Genomic DNA, 18,289 nt, shown 5'->3' on the forward strand with positions numbered 1-18,289 from the left:
ATCGTCCAATTAGTACCAGGGGACTGTCGGACAAACTGTTGTACAGTAGGCTACCAAAGTTACAGTCACCGATATATTAAGTTATATAAAGGTCTTAAGTGACGTAAAGTACGGTATTTCTGTCCTTTTAAATAATATTCAGCATGATGATGTCTATGACATAATAAAAAACTGGAAATAATGTCCATTTAGACCGATCCGAAGCCAAATTATACCACGAATACCAACGAACCAAAATATTTGAGTAATTATTATTATTGCTGGAGTGATAAGATAGACTGGGCGAATTAAGATATGCAAATATAAAGCCGGCTATACATCATAAGGGCATGTGGGACCAAATAGTTATACAAATATTGTTCTTAATCCATAAGCTATTTTTAGTATGTATGTGTATCACTTTACCAAGTAAAATAAATAAGATTTAAATAGATGAAATTAAAATATAAGTGAGATATCAAATTATATTGAATAAAATTAAGAACCCCACTATACAATCTATAAATTATACACCCTATATATACATGAACGAATAATTTAAGAAATAAAATTTAAACCTTTCTGAAGTAAAAATGAAACTAACCGAAAAACTGGCTATTAAATAACTAAACTTCACTTTACTTGTTCTCACAACTGCAGTATTCATAGCGCTCTAGGAAACGATAAATATTTACTCATATTAAAACTTTATAGTAATAAAATCTTGCGTAAAACCTCTTTTTCTTAGTCAAAGCTTTGTTAGGAACTGTACAAAGCAAAATGCAATAACAAGCGTTCAAGTGCGAAGGTATTTGTTGCCGAAGCGTATGGATCAGACAAAGAATTTGTAAAATTGCGTTCACTTTTACACTTCACTGGATATTTAGACGAATAACACATACATTACACGTGTATAGGATTCATCGGTTTCATTATAAAATTTAAAAAACATTTAAATTTTTTAAAACATCATGAGGAAACCTGCATGTGTCTAATTTCATAGAAAATGTGCATTCCACAAAACCGCGTTGGAACAGCGTGGTGGAATATGTCCGTAGCCCTCTTCTTAATGGGAGAGGAGGCCATTAATCCCAGCAGTGGGAAATTTACAGGCTGTTACTTTTACTTTTTTTTATTTTTAAATTTTCTTACTTAAACTTATTGATAACATTTCATTTATGTGCTTGAACGAACTTTTATAAAAGTCGTTTTCATTTCTTCAAATTTATTTAAATGTAATTAACTTACTTCTTGAACACTACCGCGACATCTGTCTCTTTCATAACTAAACTACAATACAAACTTCTATTCCGCCCACAAATCAGCCCGATCTGGTTTTACTGTTCTAATGTTTCCAAATGCACTCAACAGATGGCGCTGTTTTGTATGTAATTAAAATTGATATAAATACATAAATAATATTTTTCCGTTTAGGTGAAATACTTCTGAATAATGTACAGATATGTTGCTGCACATGCATATATATGTAATTTAAATACTAAATTTCATTAGGCATACAGACTTGGAGGCGACGTGGCTTTGATCGATGTTTTATGTGTACCAAAAAGTACAGTCGTATTGAGTACATTACATAGTAACATTGTATTATACTATCACATCTACTAATTTCCACAAATACAACATACATTTCCACCCTTACATATAGTACATTTATACAATTATCCGTCCAAATTGCTTACACGGAAGTCAAATTGATATGTGATTACAATGAAATCGTCTGTGAGATTAAAAAGTTAATGGAATCGGAATTCAAAGATATATTTGGGTAACAAGAAAAACGAGTATATAATTAAAGTCATATAATTAAAAAAAATGGGGCGCAAGTTATATTTTGCTAAGTAAATACTAAGTAAACTTTTATTGTTTATTAATTTAGGAAATAAATGTATTCATATGTGTATTTGTAAACACATTTTTTTTATATTAATCATTAAATTAACAATACGTGAACACATTAGAGAATGGACATTCCTAAGCAATGAATTACACGATAACAATATAAGCGAGTGTAAACTAGTACCATGAAAAGTAAATATAATCGTCACAGAATTTCCACTGTAAAGTCTCGTACATACGAAAGATGAATTTTCAAAATATGTTAACTGCAATAATAAGCGAACAAACAATCCCAAGTTTTTATTAAAATACCGTTTAAATTTCATTTTAATTAAGGGCTTTGACAAGCACTTTTGAATGATCAATTTAACAAACTATGATACCACCGCTTAAGAATATAGATTGTACCGAGAAGAACCTGCAGTAAATTCACATAATCTTTTTCAACATTTAAAAATACAAAGTCATTTTAGCTAAATATAATCTACACTAATATTATAAAGAGGAAAACTTTGTTTGTTTGGTTGTAATGAATAGGCTCAAAAACTACTGGACCGATTTTAAAAATTCTTTCACCATTCGAAAGCTAAATTAATCCCGCATAACATAGGCAAAATTTTATTTTGAAAAAAAATAGGGTTCCGTAAGATATTTTGGGTTTTTCGGACAAAAAAGGAAAAAATCTACCAAAAAATTTTGATTTTTTGCGTATGATGCCTAAACTATAAAAGATAGAACTATAAAATGTTCTAACTCCGGTCCTTAGAAGGCATAATGGCCTCCGACCCTAAGAACCTCATCAGATTCGTGGCTGATGTTGGTCTGGCTGAGGTGTTGTGATCACGACTTTGAGGTTTATCACAATAGATCCAAGCGCCGGTTGCAGTAATTCCTCAAATGTGACCGTGCCTCAGCAGTAGGGATATTAAAAGACTGATTATGAACCGTTATCTACGCGGGCGAAGCCGCGGGGGACCGCTAGTTACATAATATGTATATAATATATCCTGCCTGGAAGTCAACAAGGAGTAGTTGCACGATTTTTATCTAGTCTTGTATTGAATAATATGTTTGTATTTTTATACTAATTATATTAATTTATGAAACGGCAAAGTTAAAAATATCAACAGATTTTGTATTGAAGATTACATGGTTTTTATAATTAAAAAAACAGTTTTTTGAATATGCCAGTATGTCAAGCCCTAATGATAACAATAAATCGCTCGATCGGAGAGTGGAAGCAAAACAAGACGGAACAGAAATGTGCAGTCATTAATCGATCAGCAATTTGATACTACAAAACATACACAGGCTAATTAATTAATTATATTTTTGATATCTAGACTTACAATTTAATAAAAATATTAAAAGTGTTTCATAAGTCTGTGAGTTAAACTAAATATTTATGTGTAGAAATAATTAGCATGTTCTGTGTGTGTAGTTGACATGCGAATTGTTGAAAACAAACGATGAATCGTTTTATTATATTTTTAATTTCTGCTGCTTTTGTCGCCATTACAATACAGGTACGTAAGTGGGTTAATTTGTAACCTACAAACTAAAACTGAAAATTAAATGATAATTTTATCTAATTTTTATTCAGCTTATTTTCTTTAAACCACATAACAATAACAATTAAATATGGAATACCAATAATTATTCCGTATAAAAGGCTAATATGTTTATTTGTTTTGAAAACATACATTGTTACAAGTTCCGATAACAATGGCATATAAAGCGAGAATTAATTGTACAAACATTTCTTCTGTTCAACAATGTGGAGTTTTATTGTCTGTGGGCTATAATTTGTCTGAAAAAATTCCAGACGACAGACTTCCAGGACAACCTCATAAATGGCTATAGAACGCTGATAGCGGATATCCAAGTTCGAACACAAAAATCACGCGAAGACATGGACACCCTAGTGTCACAAATTAAGCTACTCATGAAAAATGAAGCAGACAAAGCAATAAACTATATGACTATCTATCTAGAACAGATATCTATGTATTTCCAGGTAAGTTTTTTATTAATTGACATTATGTACAAATATTTACACCGTCAATGCGACGTTATGATATCGACATCGTTATGTCCCTTAAATTAAAAATAAAAAACGGCCTTAAAATGCCTTCGTGCTAGATACGGCCTCCTGTTTTATTGAACTAGTATAATAACTTTTAACTGGCCGTAGCCCAGCAGTGGGAAATTTACTTTACTTTACTATAGAAATTTCTACTATTACCTAAGCGACGCCTGTGTCTTTTTGCGACAAATTTATTTGTTGTATTTCGACAATTTTGTAAAATAATGGCTACACACAAAATTTAATAAACGAATATTCGCTTTCAAGTATCGAATGTCCTTGGACTCAATTTTAGCTTTCAAAAATATTAGGTTAATTAAACAAACGAAACAACTGTAAAACATAAAATTGAGGTCTATTCGTGAAAGAAAAAAGAGAAATGTGAAATAGGAACGGTCCATTAACCGGCAGTCTGCCTCTTAGCCTAAGGACTTATATACACGAGCAAGCTGTCGGCAGCTACACTGCTACAACATTCTAAGAGCTCTTACATAGGAAAGTCGACGCACAAAACACATTTTAGAAGGCTAGAAACATTGTAAATAAGCCCTTGTAAATTTTAGAGCGGTACAGCGAATTAAGATATTTCGCATTTCAGAGTTATAATTTTCTAAAATTAAAGTCAGAATATATTTTTTATACAGAGCAATGTTCGGTAGGCTAATTTAAAGCGGCACCAATTTACCACAACCAGCAAAAAGCCGCTCAGAATTTGTTGCAGTTGTGCAATCTCCACCTGATTTACGTACGTTTCAGGTAATAATTCACGATCGCAAACCCCGCAACGGCACTTACTGCAAGGAGAGCATTGTTAAACTGCTCGGGGAGAATTTGCAGCTTGCTGATGAGAACGTTACCTTATGTCTAGCTTTGGGCTATCAACGAGTACAGCGGCTGCCAGGTACGATAAATATTATTGTTTCCCAACAACCTAACTACAAACTGTTTCCAAGTACAGTAAATCAGAGCTCTATCTCTTCCTTGGGGGTTTATAATTTAAAATATGTCTTGAGATAAATTTAAATTCAGAATGCTAACGGGGCCAAAAAGTTTCTAAGTACTAAAACGCAGTTTATTTAAAAAAATATTATGATAGAAGATCATGTTTCCTCTCATAGTTGTTTACAGGACAATCTCAGGTTGACAGATATGATACTCAACCTACTTTTCATGGTTTTATTTTGGCGGTGTCTTCCTTGTTTACTTCGTACATGTCTTTCCGTATGAGACAGCACAGGATGTGTTGGAAACAATACTATGCTTCTACAATAATAATGTCTGACAATGTGAAACTATTTTTATTCATAGTGTATTTGTAGTGCATTTTCCACTGGCAGTTCAATTCTAGTATCACAATAAACGTATAATATAAATAAATAATATAAATAAATTCTATGAAAAAGAAGATCACTCTTTGAATTAGTCAGATTCTACTATTTAATTTTCTTTCGTGCCCTAGATTTGGATTGGTATATTCTTATACCTCATATTATTATCTAGGGTAAAACTACAATTCCATTTTCAAAATATATTATTACATTTGAACGACATATTACTCAGAATAAATTAAATTGAATTCCGATATTTTCCAAGAGCCTTCACTTTAACTAATTTAGTTCATTAATATTACAGAAAAGTTACAAGTACATTTTGAAACGTTGGAAAATCTGAAGAAATATTCGGCATCGAAATTATTCGAATGTCAGAAGCAGCAGCAAGTCGGCGGAAACTGTTCTCATGAAAGTCAAGACCTTGAAAGGACAGTGGTAAGTAATGTCTAGATAAATTTATTTGTAATGAACGTTATGTCAAGAAATATTTATTTTTTACACAAGAATATGTAGTATATTGGGCGTATTCTAATTCCAATGACTTTATTGGATATAAGTTAAAAGTAATTAATTTATTACGCATATAAACATAATATGTAAAAGTACCACTGGGCTACATTAATCATTCTTCTCATCGAGAACAAGTGGATTATCCAAAAGGCGAATTCCATTAATTCGAGTGAGATCTATAGAGTTTCCGTGATTTATTTGCCATTTATAATTCATTATATTTGGCGGTGATGGAAAACACGTAACAAAGTCTGCTTATGTCGCATACCTGTGTTACATCCCCCAAGGCAAATAAGAGTAGCCATAACTGGAATAAACTCTAAATTTATTCAACAAAGTGGCACTTTGCCTTTGATCATTTGTTCCAGACTGTTAATAATATATATGCTTGCTTTTATAATTTAAAATTATATTTATTTCAACGTAAAGGTGATCTCCTATTGGTATAATTAAACGAGAAATTATTATTTAAGCCAATATTGATTGAATGAAACTCCTGATTGTGTATTTCAGTTTTTATATGAAACGTCGCCATTTCCCGTCGTGATGGCAGAAATCGCGATACACGGCTTCAAAGAAGTATCCGATTTGAGCGTTTGTCTCAAGGACATTATATCGCGAATGATGACTCATTCCGTCAAGGTCATTGGAGACTTCAATAGATGCATTCACAACATCGAGATGCCGAAACTCAAATATTTACTGAAATTCATGAAGAAATATGCATGAAAAGTTATTCATTCTAAAACATCTTCATAGACTTAATAGATCACCTTAAGTAAGCTCCGTGTAGGCATAATTGAATGAATATAATATGTATATATAACTACAAAACCTAAAACTTTAATGTTAATGTTTGACTGAAAGATGAAATATTTTTATTAAACTGATACTTTTATACAATTTGTTTTAATTCGTATTAACTTCGATATAACATGTAGAATAGCATAATAGACAATTTATTTATATTTTGCAAACAAGTATTACGAATTAACTTCATTTTTATTGAATTTATTTTGTTGTATATTAATTCAATTACTGAGCTTGTTAATTATAATATTAATTGCTTTATATTTGAAATAAAATATAGTTAGATCTGTAGAATTTTAATATTATAAAATTATTTTAGTAAAAAAGAATACTTGTGTATTGTAGACAGAATAAGAAAACATTCATCAGTTTTTAAATTAATTCCTTTATCAAGTCTTAAACTCTTAGTACCTACTTTTTGTCAGTGGCGTAGCTATCGTAGGGCCAGGTGGTGCGGTGCACCAGGGCCCCGGAGTTCAGGGGGCCCTCTAAACTAAACCTTAAACTTCTGCAGCTAAAAAATCAATACCCTGCGCACTAGACTTCTTATTTGGTATCTCTAATTTTAAAGGGTAATTATTAGTTAAAGAGGGCTGGGAAAGAGGATGCTAGGGCCCGATTCTTTTTCTATGCACCGGGGCCCTTCCTCACCTAGCTACGCCACTGCCTTTTGTATCTAAACATCAAATCATTACGACAAAATATGTCATCCTCGTTCGGTAAAGCAGAATGTTGCTCATACTGAGTATACGAAAATAGATTTTAATGTGACTACTCTTTTCTTAACTAGACTGTAGCTAAAAATGCATGTTGCGGCCGTCTTAAAGAGTCACACACTTTACATAAAGTATAAATATGTTTTATGTATAAGATGTGTAAGTATAGTGACTGCTGATGTCCCTTAATTAATAAATGAATAATATTTTGTAACTCTTGATTGCCGAAGACAATTAAAATCCATTCGATTTACATTGAGGTATTTAAATAAAAATGGAACGTGAACGTTTATGAAATAATTCACGTCAGTTAATGCAGATTCTTTCTTCATAATATATTCAATTGAAGCCAATGAATCCTGAATTTTGCCGATGCAAATTGAATAAAATTCGTACACAATATTTATAATATCCCGTACAAAACGTTTATTGCTGTGAAATTTTCATATGTTGACGTCGAATAGCAGGTGGGATAAAAAATAACCTCAATACCTAACATGAAATGGATAAACAAATTAACTACGATATAAAAAATGTCATAAATATTCGCTTTTAATTCCCAAAATGCAATATGGCGTCATACTCACTAAATATCGTGTGGATTTGACGACTTCGCACATTACTACTTTATTAATGACCCACTGGTATGATAACTGTATTATTGACCTGTGTTACCACGCTTACCTAACTTTCAAATCTTAGTGTGCTATGTACGCATTTGTAGTTATGTATTGATTAATATGATTAATAAATGCAATTTATTTATATTGTTCTCCTTTTAAATATGATTCTTGTTACCTCCTGAGAGCCACAAAGCTCAAGTATTAGCCACACCAAATCCCAAGCAGTTATCGAATCCGCTTCTTTTCATTCCAGACTGATATGTTTGTAGAATTTGCAATTAAATGTGAAAAATTAAAAAATATTATTTTTAAACAGTATTTAAAAAGCGTTTAGTAATGCTACGTTTCATTAAAAAGGTTGTATAGATAAAATTGTGCCTATTTGGTGCGCATCGCTGAGTGTATCCACTGATAAAAGCAGTTGCTGATTCACGGTACTTAGATTACAATTTAAATTATGTACATTTTACAATTTCACTTGAAAAAGTAACTATGTCACGCACACTATAAATTACATTAAATAAAAAGCCTTAAAGACATATTTGTCAAATAATTACCGTACTAACTTACCAGCAATATAACAACATCAGTCGATGAAGGCTGATACTTCAAAAGTCTGCTGAACCTAAGAGTTCTTTGTGCCATCGTCAATGGACCTACAGGTCGAGACACATGAATTAGCGGGGATGGTGGTGGATGAGGAGGAGGCGTCGATATCGGTGGCATGTTGCGGCGAACCGTCTCCAAGGGAACTGTTCTTGCAACCAATGTATCACTCCCGACGGAATTGGCACTACCACTGAATATATTCATTAAGTCCCCGATGGACCCGCCACCACTCGAACCGGCACTGCATCGTAACTTATCTAAATCTGTCAAACTGGACCCGCGGCGAACCCGCAAACGGGAACCACTAGCATTGCTACGGCTTGACGCGAAAGCATCGCAACGCACATCAGCTTCGCTGACCGCTTGACATTTCCTGCTTCGAACCATGGTCGCCGAGGCATGAGTCAATATACTCTATGTTTACAAAGCACAGACCGTTACAGCAATTACACAAAGACTGAAGGTTTACACCTGAAGTAATACAAATTTGCATACAAATAGCTGATAGGTGCGCGCGCGTCGCAATCATTAGGGCCACGGTCGCCCGCAGGATAGCGATAACGCGTCCTCGCAGGTTTCCGGTAACATAGTTTATAACATTTTCATTTTAACTTGAAAGTATTTAATTACTTTCTACTATCACTGTCTCGATGTGCGTACGATACAAGGTCTGTTTGCTGACTGAGAGTGCGTAGATTTAAGTAAGCGTGTTTAGAATAACTCGATAGAACTAATAAAGTAATTGGGTTCAAAGGCGTCATAGGACTCAGCGGGAGGTCCGTACTACAGGAGGTACACTTAACCAACAGCGACGGTTGGAACAATGACGAGTAAGTTATATTGAATACAAAAAAGAAAAGATATAAAGGAAAACAAATTAATAATAATTAATTACTTTCAAACTCAAAGGAAGGCTCTATTCCATTTAAAATCAAAACAAGATAATCTTCCCTGATAACCTTTCGTATTTTAAATTATGAAATCTTAATAACATTTTAGGGTAATGACAAATGTAACAACGACTATTTATGGGAAAATGTTTTTTGAAATCTCATTCTATAAAACTAACATTTCTGCATAATTTATAAAGATTTAGAAACTCGTCTATTAGACTTTAATTCGTCGTAATAATATTTATTTCCGTTAAATTAAATATTTATATCGAAAGTGTTTCGTGCAATAATCTCCCGAGGATACTTAATTTTATATAGCTATAAAATAGATAAACTCGACCAGGCCCACTCCTATCGTAATGATCGTCAATGATGTTTAATTTTGTACAGATAAATAATAATACTCATAGTGCACCTTGATCGAGAGTTTTACATCATTATATAAAATAAGGTTAACTTTCAGAATATCTTCTAAATGTATGTATTAAATTTACCTTCTATTTTAATTATTATTTAATGAATTATTGTTTTTATAGAAAGACAAAAAATATAATAAAATTACCCCAGGTAATTGTTATAAAATTAGAATCATTACTGAAAACAAACGAACATATGTGAAACAAATGTAAAAAAATTCTTAGATTTTATCGCTAGAACTATAGCCTCACCGAATTACAGACCTATCCTTTGTGTCTCGAAAAGCTTTAGTTATGTGCAAGGTCAAACCATTAAGAGTTCAGCAACGTAACAGCATTTTCCCATTTCCCAGCAGTAGTTTGCGCACTAACGTTTTTTCACAGCGGGATTAAAACACTATAGTTTGTAAGTGATAATCTTATTTGGATATATTCTTACAATATAAATAATAAGAAAATACGTAGAAATTTTTGAAAATTTCATATAAAGCTTTTAACATGAAATTATGCCGTAATAATAAGTAGGTATATTTTATAGATAAAACATATTGCGTTATCTAAGAGTCACTTTGCATTAGAGATGTCATATAAGTTTAAGACACAGACTATAACAAAACAGTAGTGTAAATTGGACACCAATGGTGCCAGACGTTAGTTGATTAAGTTCAATAATATGTATGAACTTGATTAGGCGCACAGACAGTCGTAAACTGAATTAATTCTATCACAGAGTAACGGTCTTGTACCTTCATCAGATTCAAGATTATAAGCTATTAACATCTCCGTAGAATATCAATATTTCTTACTAGTTATTGTGGATAGAACTTCCACGTTATGTGTCAGGTAGAAGTTTAAATTTAACCTAAACGTTTTTATATTAAAAACGTTAATAATAATAATAGTAAATATAAATAAAAATTAATAATAATTAATAATAATAATAAATATTAAGGTAATTTCTATGTAGTTTTTTAATGGCGAGCTAAAAATTCAAAACATGTATTTTGTGATAATTAAAACAATATAACTTACCTTAACCATTTGACACTGAACAACTTAATTCTCCATTTGCATAAAATATTTTTTATAAGTAAAATTATAGACGATTAAAACAGATATGTAAAAAAAAATGTTAAGTTTGAACTTTATACACATTTGTAAATTAAAAAAAAAAAAAAAAAAAAAAGAAAAAATAATTTGTTTCATTCGTCGGAAAATAGAAAAAAAGGACTCACATTTAGCTGCATCACGATTTTGTTGTACGCTCGATGCCACCTCTGCTTCGGCGTAAGTTTGGGCTGTTCCGGCTGGAACTCCATTTGTTCCAATTGTTCCTCCTCGTGCCTTTGTTCCTCTTCATTAAATACACTATCTTCATTATACTGCTCATCTGCTTCGTCAAATCTTTCTTGATCGGTAAACTTGTCCTCTGTAAATGTCTCGTCCGGATACTGCTCCTGGTCTTCAGGATATTCCACGTCCTGATCGAACGATTCCTGTCTTTGGAATCCATTGTCTTCGGGAACTTCGTGATAAGTTGGATGTTCTTCTTGGAACGTTACTTTTGACTTATCTTGCATTTGTTCTGAAATAAAATATACATTCAATAAAATATCTCTAATACCTAATTGTATTTAATATCGACTGTAATGTTAATAAAATATACTTAATTATGACGAGTAATATCGAGAACAAAGTGTATCAAAACTTTGTATGATTTTAACTTGACGACTTCTTTCTTTTTAACATAGAATTGGGGTTTTTGTTACTGCCAATAAACATATTAATTTAATGTATGAACGAACAGTGGAATGAAAATGATTGCTCGTACATACAATTTAATTCTTTTTGTAATTAATTATAGCTTGTACTCAAAATATAAATAATATGTTAAATCTATACATAAATAAATAATAATTCTTTAATAATTTTATCAAGATGATCACTTTAGTATTATATTCAAATATATTGATTCTCACGTACGTAATTGATATTATTTTTAAATATTTATTCAAAATAGTTACTATAAAGATTTAAAACCAAAATACTGCATACATTCATATGCATAATATGAATTCTAGTAATAGAAATATGATATAACTTGCTTTTTGTTTTTAATATTTTATAGCTTAAAGTGCATCACAGAATTTATCAAATATCATCTCATAAATTCGTTATTGACATTAACTAATTTACTATTTATACATTTATTTTGCATATTTGAAGTTATTGCTTTTTAAAGACAGTATAAACTAACTTTAAAAGCTAAGCTAAGTACAAATGATTATAATAATTTGTTTCTGTTTGTATCAATATAAAGTATTATAAATAATAAAACGGCGTCTTACCTTCTAATGTTGTGGGTATTGTCAATTTTTCTTCGTGTTGCGAAATAAAAGAACTTTGTGAAGTTTTTCGATCAAGTACAGAAGGCGTTTGACTATGATAACTATCAACAGAAGGTTTCCTGACTGGTGCAACAGTCTTGGTAGGCGATGCAGTTTTTTGTATACTAGATTCTTCAGTCGCCTTCACTTCTTCTGTAACATCCTCTTGGATGGTTTCGTGTACTAAATCATCATCACGAAACCGGTCTAAGGATGTCCTATCGCGATCTACTTGATCGATATCAGTCTTTTGGTACTCGTCCTCGTAGGCACTTTCATCGAAGCTCCCCGTGGAATAATCCTCTGGAGCATCAGGTAAAGTCCGTGTTCGACGCACTGAGGGTCTTTGTATTGATTCTTGTCTTCTAAGCGAAGGTGTCCTCGGTAACGTTGGTGCTGACGTAGTCACACTGGACACTGGAACTGATGACTCATCAGGGACGGATGATGTGGCGGAAACTGTTGTAGTACTCGTGAATGGCGTGACGGGTGCTATTGTAGATTGATATTGAGTGTGAGGAGCTGTTGATACTGGTGCGGGTGGTTGCTGTTGGCTTGCTGGTGGAGCAGCTACAGCTGCTGCAGCTGCACCAAAGAAGCTACCTAGTTTTTTAGCTCCCCCAGCTACTAATGAACCCAATGTCGCTGCACCAGTTAAAACAGTAGATTGAAGTTGCTGTGCTGGTATTTTTTGTTGTTGTTGTTGTTGCTGTTGTTGATTGTACTGCTGTTGCTGCTGCTGAAGTTGCTGTTGCTGCAGTTGTTGTTGTTGTTGCTGCTGCTGTTGCTGCAACTGCTGTTGCTGCTGCTGCTGTTGTTGTTGTTGATATTGTAATGTATGGAGCTGTTCCTGCTGGTTTTGTTGATCGTAATGCTGCTGCTGTTTTTGTTGCTCATAATAATCTTGTTGTGGTTTATCATACGGTTCTTGTAGACTTTGCTGCTGTTGATATTGATTATTTTGATCGAGTTGATCATATTGTAAGCCTTGTTGATAATTTTGATTCTGATTATATTGTTGTTCCTGTTGGTATTGTTGGTCTTGATTATATTGTTGTTCTTGTTGATACTGTTGTCCTTGGTACTGCTGTTGGTCGCTAAAATAATTTTGCTGTTGTTGTTCTTGTTGCATATCTTGTTGCATTCGATATTCTTGTTGCTCATTTTTTTGTTGATATTGTTGATGTTGTTCAGTTTGTTGATAATTTTGTTCATTTTTATACTGATCATCATACTGATATTGATAACCATTTTTTTTATCTAAATAATCATTTTGATTGTCTCGGTAACTTGCATCTTGTTGCTCAAATTTTTGATGCTGTTTCATCGTTTCATACTGTGTATCATATTGCTGATAACTTTGGTCGTGGTAAACATCTTGCTTACTAGTTACAGGCGGTTGAATATATGAATGAATTTTTGATGGCACTGATTTAGGTATCACAGATTCTTCTTCACTTGTAACTGGATAAGAAAATTGCGTCGAACTTTCCGTTTCAGCCCAAGTCGTCTTTTGAGCTGGAAGTTTAACCAGATTTTTAAAAAAGGAATATATCAATTCGTCATAAAATTTATTAAACAATAACGACATTATGTTAAACGAAGATTCAGAAATAAACTGATTAACAAATTAATCTGCGAGAGTAACCCTGACCGTACTACGGAAGTTTTTATCAAAGGACATTGAAGCAGTATTCAATGTCATTGATAAATGATGAAATTAAGTTTCTATAAATATATTTTTAATAGAATACAATGGTTTTTTCGAAAATTAAATTTTTACGTAATAATTGAGACAGAAATCCTATTACTAAATTTTTATATTTCATAGCAACGTTGCCAACGTCCAGTGGTTTCCTATAAAATTAAGTTGAATATAAGATTAATTTGGGTTCAAATCCATACAAGCCCAACTTAATTTGTATTTATAATTTATCCCTTACTTTGAGGTACAAGAAACCTGCACGTTTTAGATAAATATAAGCTATATATCTGTCTAAATCATATTGGAACAACTTAACGAAATCCAGGAGCATTCTAGCATTCTACTCTAACGAAAAAGAGGCAAGAATCGAATATTTTACAATCAATAAGTTTACATTTAATTGGCAATTTGTTTTAATCATGAGTTTTACCTGTCGCTGCTGGAGGTGTTGCATGAGGTGTCTCATCAAAGAAAGGCTGCATTCCATCCTCATCGTAACTTTAAAACATAAAAGTAAACAATTATAATTTTATATACACATTTAAATAATTTTGCGATTGAATAGAAAAGGAGATTTATAATTAAGAAGCTTTTCCGTTGTCTCTCAGACTGTATAATTGAAATAAAAATGTAAAATTGTATCGATAAGAATTAATAAATTATTAATAAATCAAAGTAAACAATATTTAAAAATAGCCAAGATGGTTCAGTGGTACGCTTAAGATGATTCATTTTTATTATTCAAAGACTGACAAGCAAAAGGGCCTCCTGATGGTAAGTGGTTAACAAAGCCCGTAGACAATGGAACGATCATAAATATCAACCACTCCCTACATCGCTATTGCTCCACTAACTCCGGGAACCTTGTGTTTACACCGGCTCACTCACCCTTAAAACCGGAAAACAATAAAACTAAGTACTGCTGTTTTGCGGAATATATAGAATATTTGATGAATGTATGTTACATGAGTATGTAACATACATTCATTCAGCCGGTCTGAGTAGACCGGCTTGCACGAAGCCCTACCACCAAGTAAATTGAATATTAACTGAAGATTGTTGGTTAAAACCCGATCAAGCCCCATTTAGTTTTCAAGTGCTTAATTTAAATCAATAATTCATACAGTGCTAAGAGAAATGTTAAGAAAATATTCAAGGATATAGGTACATAACGGAATAAGCTCTAAGCTTTCTATTATTAATAATTAGTAATATTTCTTAGGACGCCTAAGCGTTCCAGCCCCATCGTTTTTTTATGGTATAGACTGGCGGACGAGCATATGGGCCACCTGATCGTAAGTGGTCACCATCACCCATAGACGATGAAGCTGTAAGAAATGTTAACTATTCCTTACATCGCCAATGTGCCACCAACCTTGGGAACTAAGATGTTATGTCCACCAATCATCCATCAAACCGGAACATAACAATACTAAGTACTGTTATTTGGCGGTAGAATAACTGATGAGTGGGTGGTACCTACCCAGACGGGCTTGCACATAGCCCTGGTAGGGCTATGTGCAAGCCCGTCTGGGCAAGTAAAGTAAAACTTGCAATACATTTATCACTAAAAGAAAAATAAGCCAATTAAACTACAGACACTTACTTTATTCTCCCTAATAATAATGAATACAGACAAATTTATATCCAAAAATAATACCATAATACATACCCGGTACTGTAATTGGTTTCTTGATACTGATCATTGGCAGTGTCTTGGAACTGCGGCTGATAACCACCGCTATCGTAACCATAACTAACATCGGGTACCGTTCTTGCGGGCTCTGTAACAATAAAATGAATTAAAATTATTACCAAAATACACATTTTCGGTGTGAGTGTGTATGTCAATGGAGTTGGCAAACATATGAAAGGCAATCAAAGGTATAAAATTGTATGTAATATTTATATGTTTAAGTGGTAGGACTACTACTAAATTTTTTTAGTCAAGCATCGGGATCTATAAGGTATGATAATAATGATAAATGGAGATTTACTCGAGCGTAGTGAGAACCCATTGGATTTTAAAGAATAGATGATAAGAGAAATAAATTACTATGAATGTAAAGTTTCCCTTTTCTTACGCTGGAGAAAAATTTCAGTGGCTTGAATACTGTAAAAATAATGCATGAAAATTCTCGAGCGTGTCCGATGTTGGTAATTTAGATACCTAAGAATCTATAACAAATTTATGCTTAGCTTGCATGGTGAGGGTTGCTATATGAAAGGGAAACATGGAAGTGTGGGTTTAAAAATTAAAAACGTCTTGTCGCAATACTCGAGCGAGAGTTTTATTTAAACGGCTAAGCCGTTGTCCCTCGTGAAGTGGGGGCTTATGTGGGACTCGCCGATGCCCAGAATGCCGAGTGCGCCCCATCATACCACTAATAAACCAGCGGTACCCTCTCCGTCTTTTCAGCAGGCGTCACAGGTTTACTTAACGCAAGCTACTGTGAAGCCCTGACGCCTATGCGGGCCTCCAATAGGGGAGATTCCCGGTTAAGCTGTTGTACCGGTTGTGCTATGTATTTGCAAAACATTTTTATTTATCTCACTATTTCTACTAGTATAAAATAATGTTGTATTATTTTTTAAAATATTCAGCTTTTCAATGACATATTTTGGATGTTGACTAACACATAAGTACATGTATACTAAGCCAGTACAACTACTGGACCTGTTGTAGATGCTGATTAATTTATTAGAAACTAATTCAACCCTGTAAGTCAGGTTGTAACTGAGATAATAATGTTTACCCTCAGATTCATCTAAGGATCAGATGGTATTATGATCAGTCACCTTGTGTGTAAGGCACGTGGGTGGTCGCAGGCGGGGCGTGCGGTGCGGGGACTGCGGGCAGGCGCGCCGCCGCGACAGCGGGCGGGAGTGGCAGCCGACGACCACGACGACCCCACCCTGACTCGCTACCCGGCGGTACGGGCAGTGCTCGACCACGCTTTGGCGTTGATGACGGTGTTGCTATAAGTTATTGAAATTAGTAATATCATTTTCAAGAGTAAATACTTAGTACTACTGCAAATTCTTCCGTATGAGTTTCATTAAATTTATTATAATCCATATTCAAATTTACCAAGCCTATAATACTATAATAATAATTTACAATCCTTTAATATTTAATATTACGACTTAATAATATCTTTTTGAAGAGGAAATACTTAGTACTACTGCAATTTTTTCGGTATGAGATTCATTAAATATATTATAATCCATTATATTCTAATTTGCCCTAAATACTATAATAATCAGTTACAATCCTTTAATATGAAATGTTACGACTTTGGTTTCATTTTTACATATAACCTTATTCATATCATGTTTAAAAATGAACGCATAAATTAATTTAGTTATCTTGTATGAAGTAAAGTATATCTTACCTGGAAGACTAGCGGCTGTACGTCGCGGCCGAGGTCTGTACGGCGCCATCTCATTGTAATCAGAATATCGTGACGACGGTGGAAGCTAAAACGAAATAAAGAAATTTTATCTATATATGACTCTCCACGACCAGAAAATGAAAACACTTCAAATAATTTGCATCTCACCTGCTTAGGCGGCATCTGAGGCAACTGTACAACGGAGGAACGGCGTTTGTTGACGATGTTCTCATACTCAGTGGGCGTGAGACCACACTCCTCGTAGAAGTAACGGTTCTCCCACTGCGCCTGATACGCGGGGTACTGGTAGCTACTTGAGTCATAATACTCTTCGTAGCTGGCCTGCTGTGATATATGTGAATGGTCCCTAGTAAAAACAAAACCTTTTAAAATGTGTAAATCTATCACATTGTATATCATCATATATATTGCTCACAAAAATCTACATAGATTTAAAGCTTGAACAATTTTATGAAGCAGGAAAATTAAGGAATATATTCACGCAATTTGGAACTTATCAATAGAACACATGGGCGCATTTGTTCAAGAAATACTCATTAATGGTCTCACCTAATGTGCGTACTAGCGGTGTATGAGTCGTACCCGTATCCTATGCTGTCATCATATAACGTATTCTGACGCTCTAAGCTTGGCCTTCGCTGCTCCTCTGAAAATTACAAAAGGTTTACAGTTAAAAATGTCTGAACAAATATAATTTTAAAAATAACAAAGGAAGAAAAATGGAGTTAACGGTTGGATTAAAACAGCAGTCAGTAAATTTAAATGCTTAGCTGATGCGAGCATAGAAACTTCAAGGGGTATTAGATGGGTTAATGGTTAGTCACAATTTGAATTAAAGATGAGAGTTTGAGCGATCGAAAATAATTACAAAACCCTCAGCGAAATTCGTAGACTTTTTTAAATTGTCAAGTTTATCGCATATAAAATAGATGGAACTAACAAAATAATTAT

At 33.3% G+C, this 18,289-nt stretch overlaps 3 protein-coding genes across 3 annotated transcripts; 1 reads left to right on the forward strand and 2 right to left on the reverse strand.

The window, feature by feature from the left end:
- Positions 1–3,096: 3,096 nt before the first annotated feature.
- On the forward strand, positions 3,097–6,644 carry LOC124534604. Its single transcript, XM_047110538.1, has 5 exons — positions 3,097–3,362; positions 3,662–3,853; positions 4,679–4,823; positions 5,555–5,688; positions 6,277–6,644. The coding sequence occupies exons 1-5, from the start codon at positions 3,306–3,308 to the stop codon at positions 6,490–6,492; spliced, it is 744 nt and encodes a 247-aa protein (XP_046966494.1). The 5' UTR covers positions 3,097–3,305; the 3' UTR covers positions 6,493–6,644.
- A 1,462-nt stretch (positions 6,645–8,106) lies between these two features.
- LOC124534938 (transcription factor SPT20 homolog) lies at positions 8,107–13,361 on the reverse strand. Its single transcript, XM_047110978.1, has 4 exons — positions 12,179–13,361; positions 11,066–11,415; positions 8,483–8,935; positions 8,107–8,166 (listed from the first exon to the last, which is right to left on the reverse strand). Exons 1-4 carry the CDS (start codon positions 13,359–13,361, stop codon positions 8,107–8,109), a joined length of 2,046 nt encoding a protein of 681 aa, XP_046966934.1.
- Positions 13,362–13,437: 76 nt separating this feature from the next.
- On the reverse strand, positions 13,438–17,979 carry LOC124534605. Its single transcript, XM_047110539.1, has 7 exons — positions 17,888–17,979; positions 17,486–17,684; positions 17,318–17,402; positions 16,722–16,901; positions 15,595–15,706; positions 14,353–14,420; positions 13,438–13,735 (listed from the first exon to the last, which is right to left on the reverse strand). The coding sequence occupies exons 2-7, from the start codon at positions 17,638–17,640 to the stop codon at positions 13,658–13,660; spliced, it is 678 nt and encodes a 225-aa protein (XP_046966495.1). The 5' UTR covers positions 17,641–17,684; positions 17,888–17,979; the 3' UTR covers positions 13,438–13,657.
- Between the last annotated feature and the right edge of the window lie 310 nt (positions 17,980–18,289).

Source organism: Vanessa cardui, chromosome 13 (assembly GCF_905220365.1).
Source record: "Vanessa cardui chromosome 13, ilVanCard2.1, whole genome shotgun sequence".
NCBI lineage: Eukaryota > Metazoa > Arthropoda > Insecta > Lepidoptera > Nymphalidae > Vanessa > Vanessa cardui.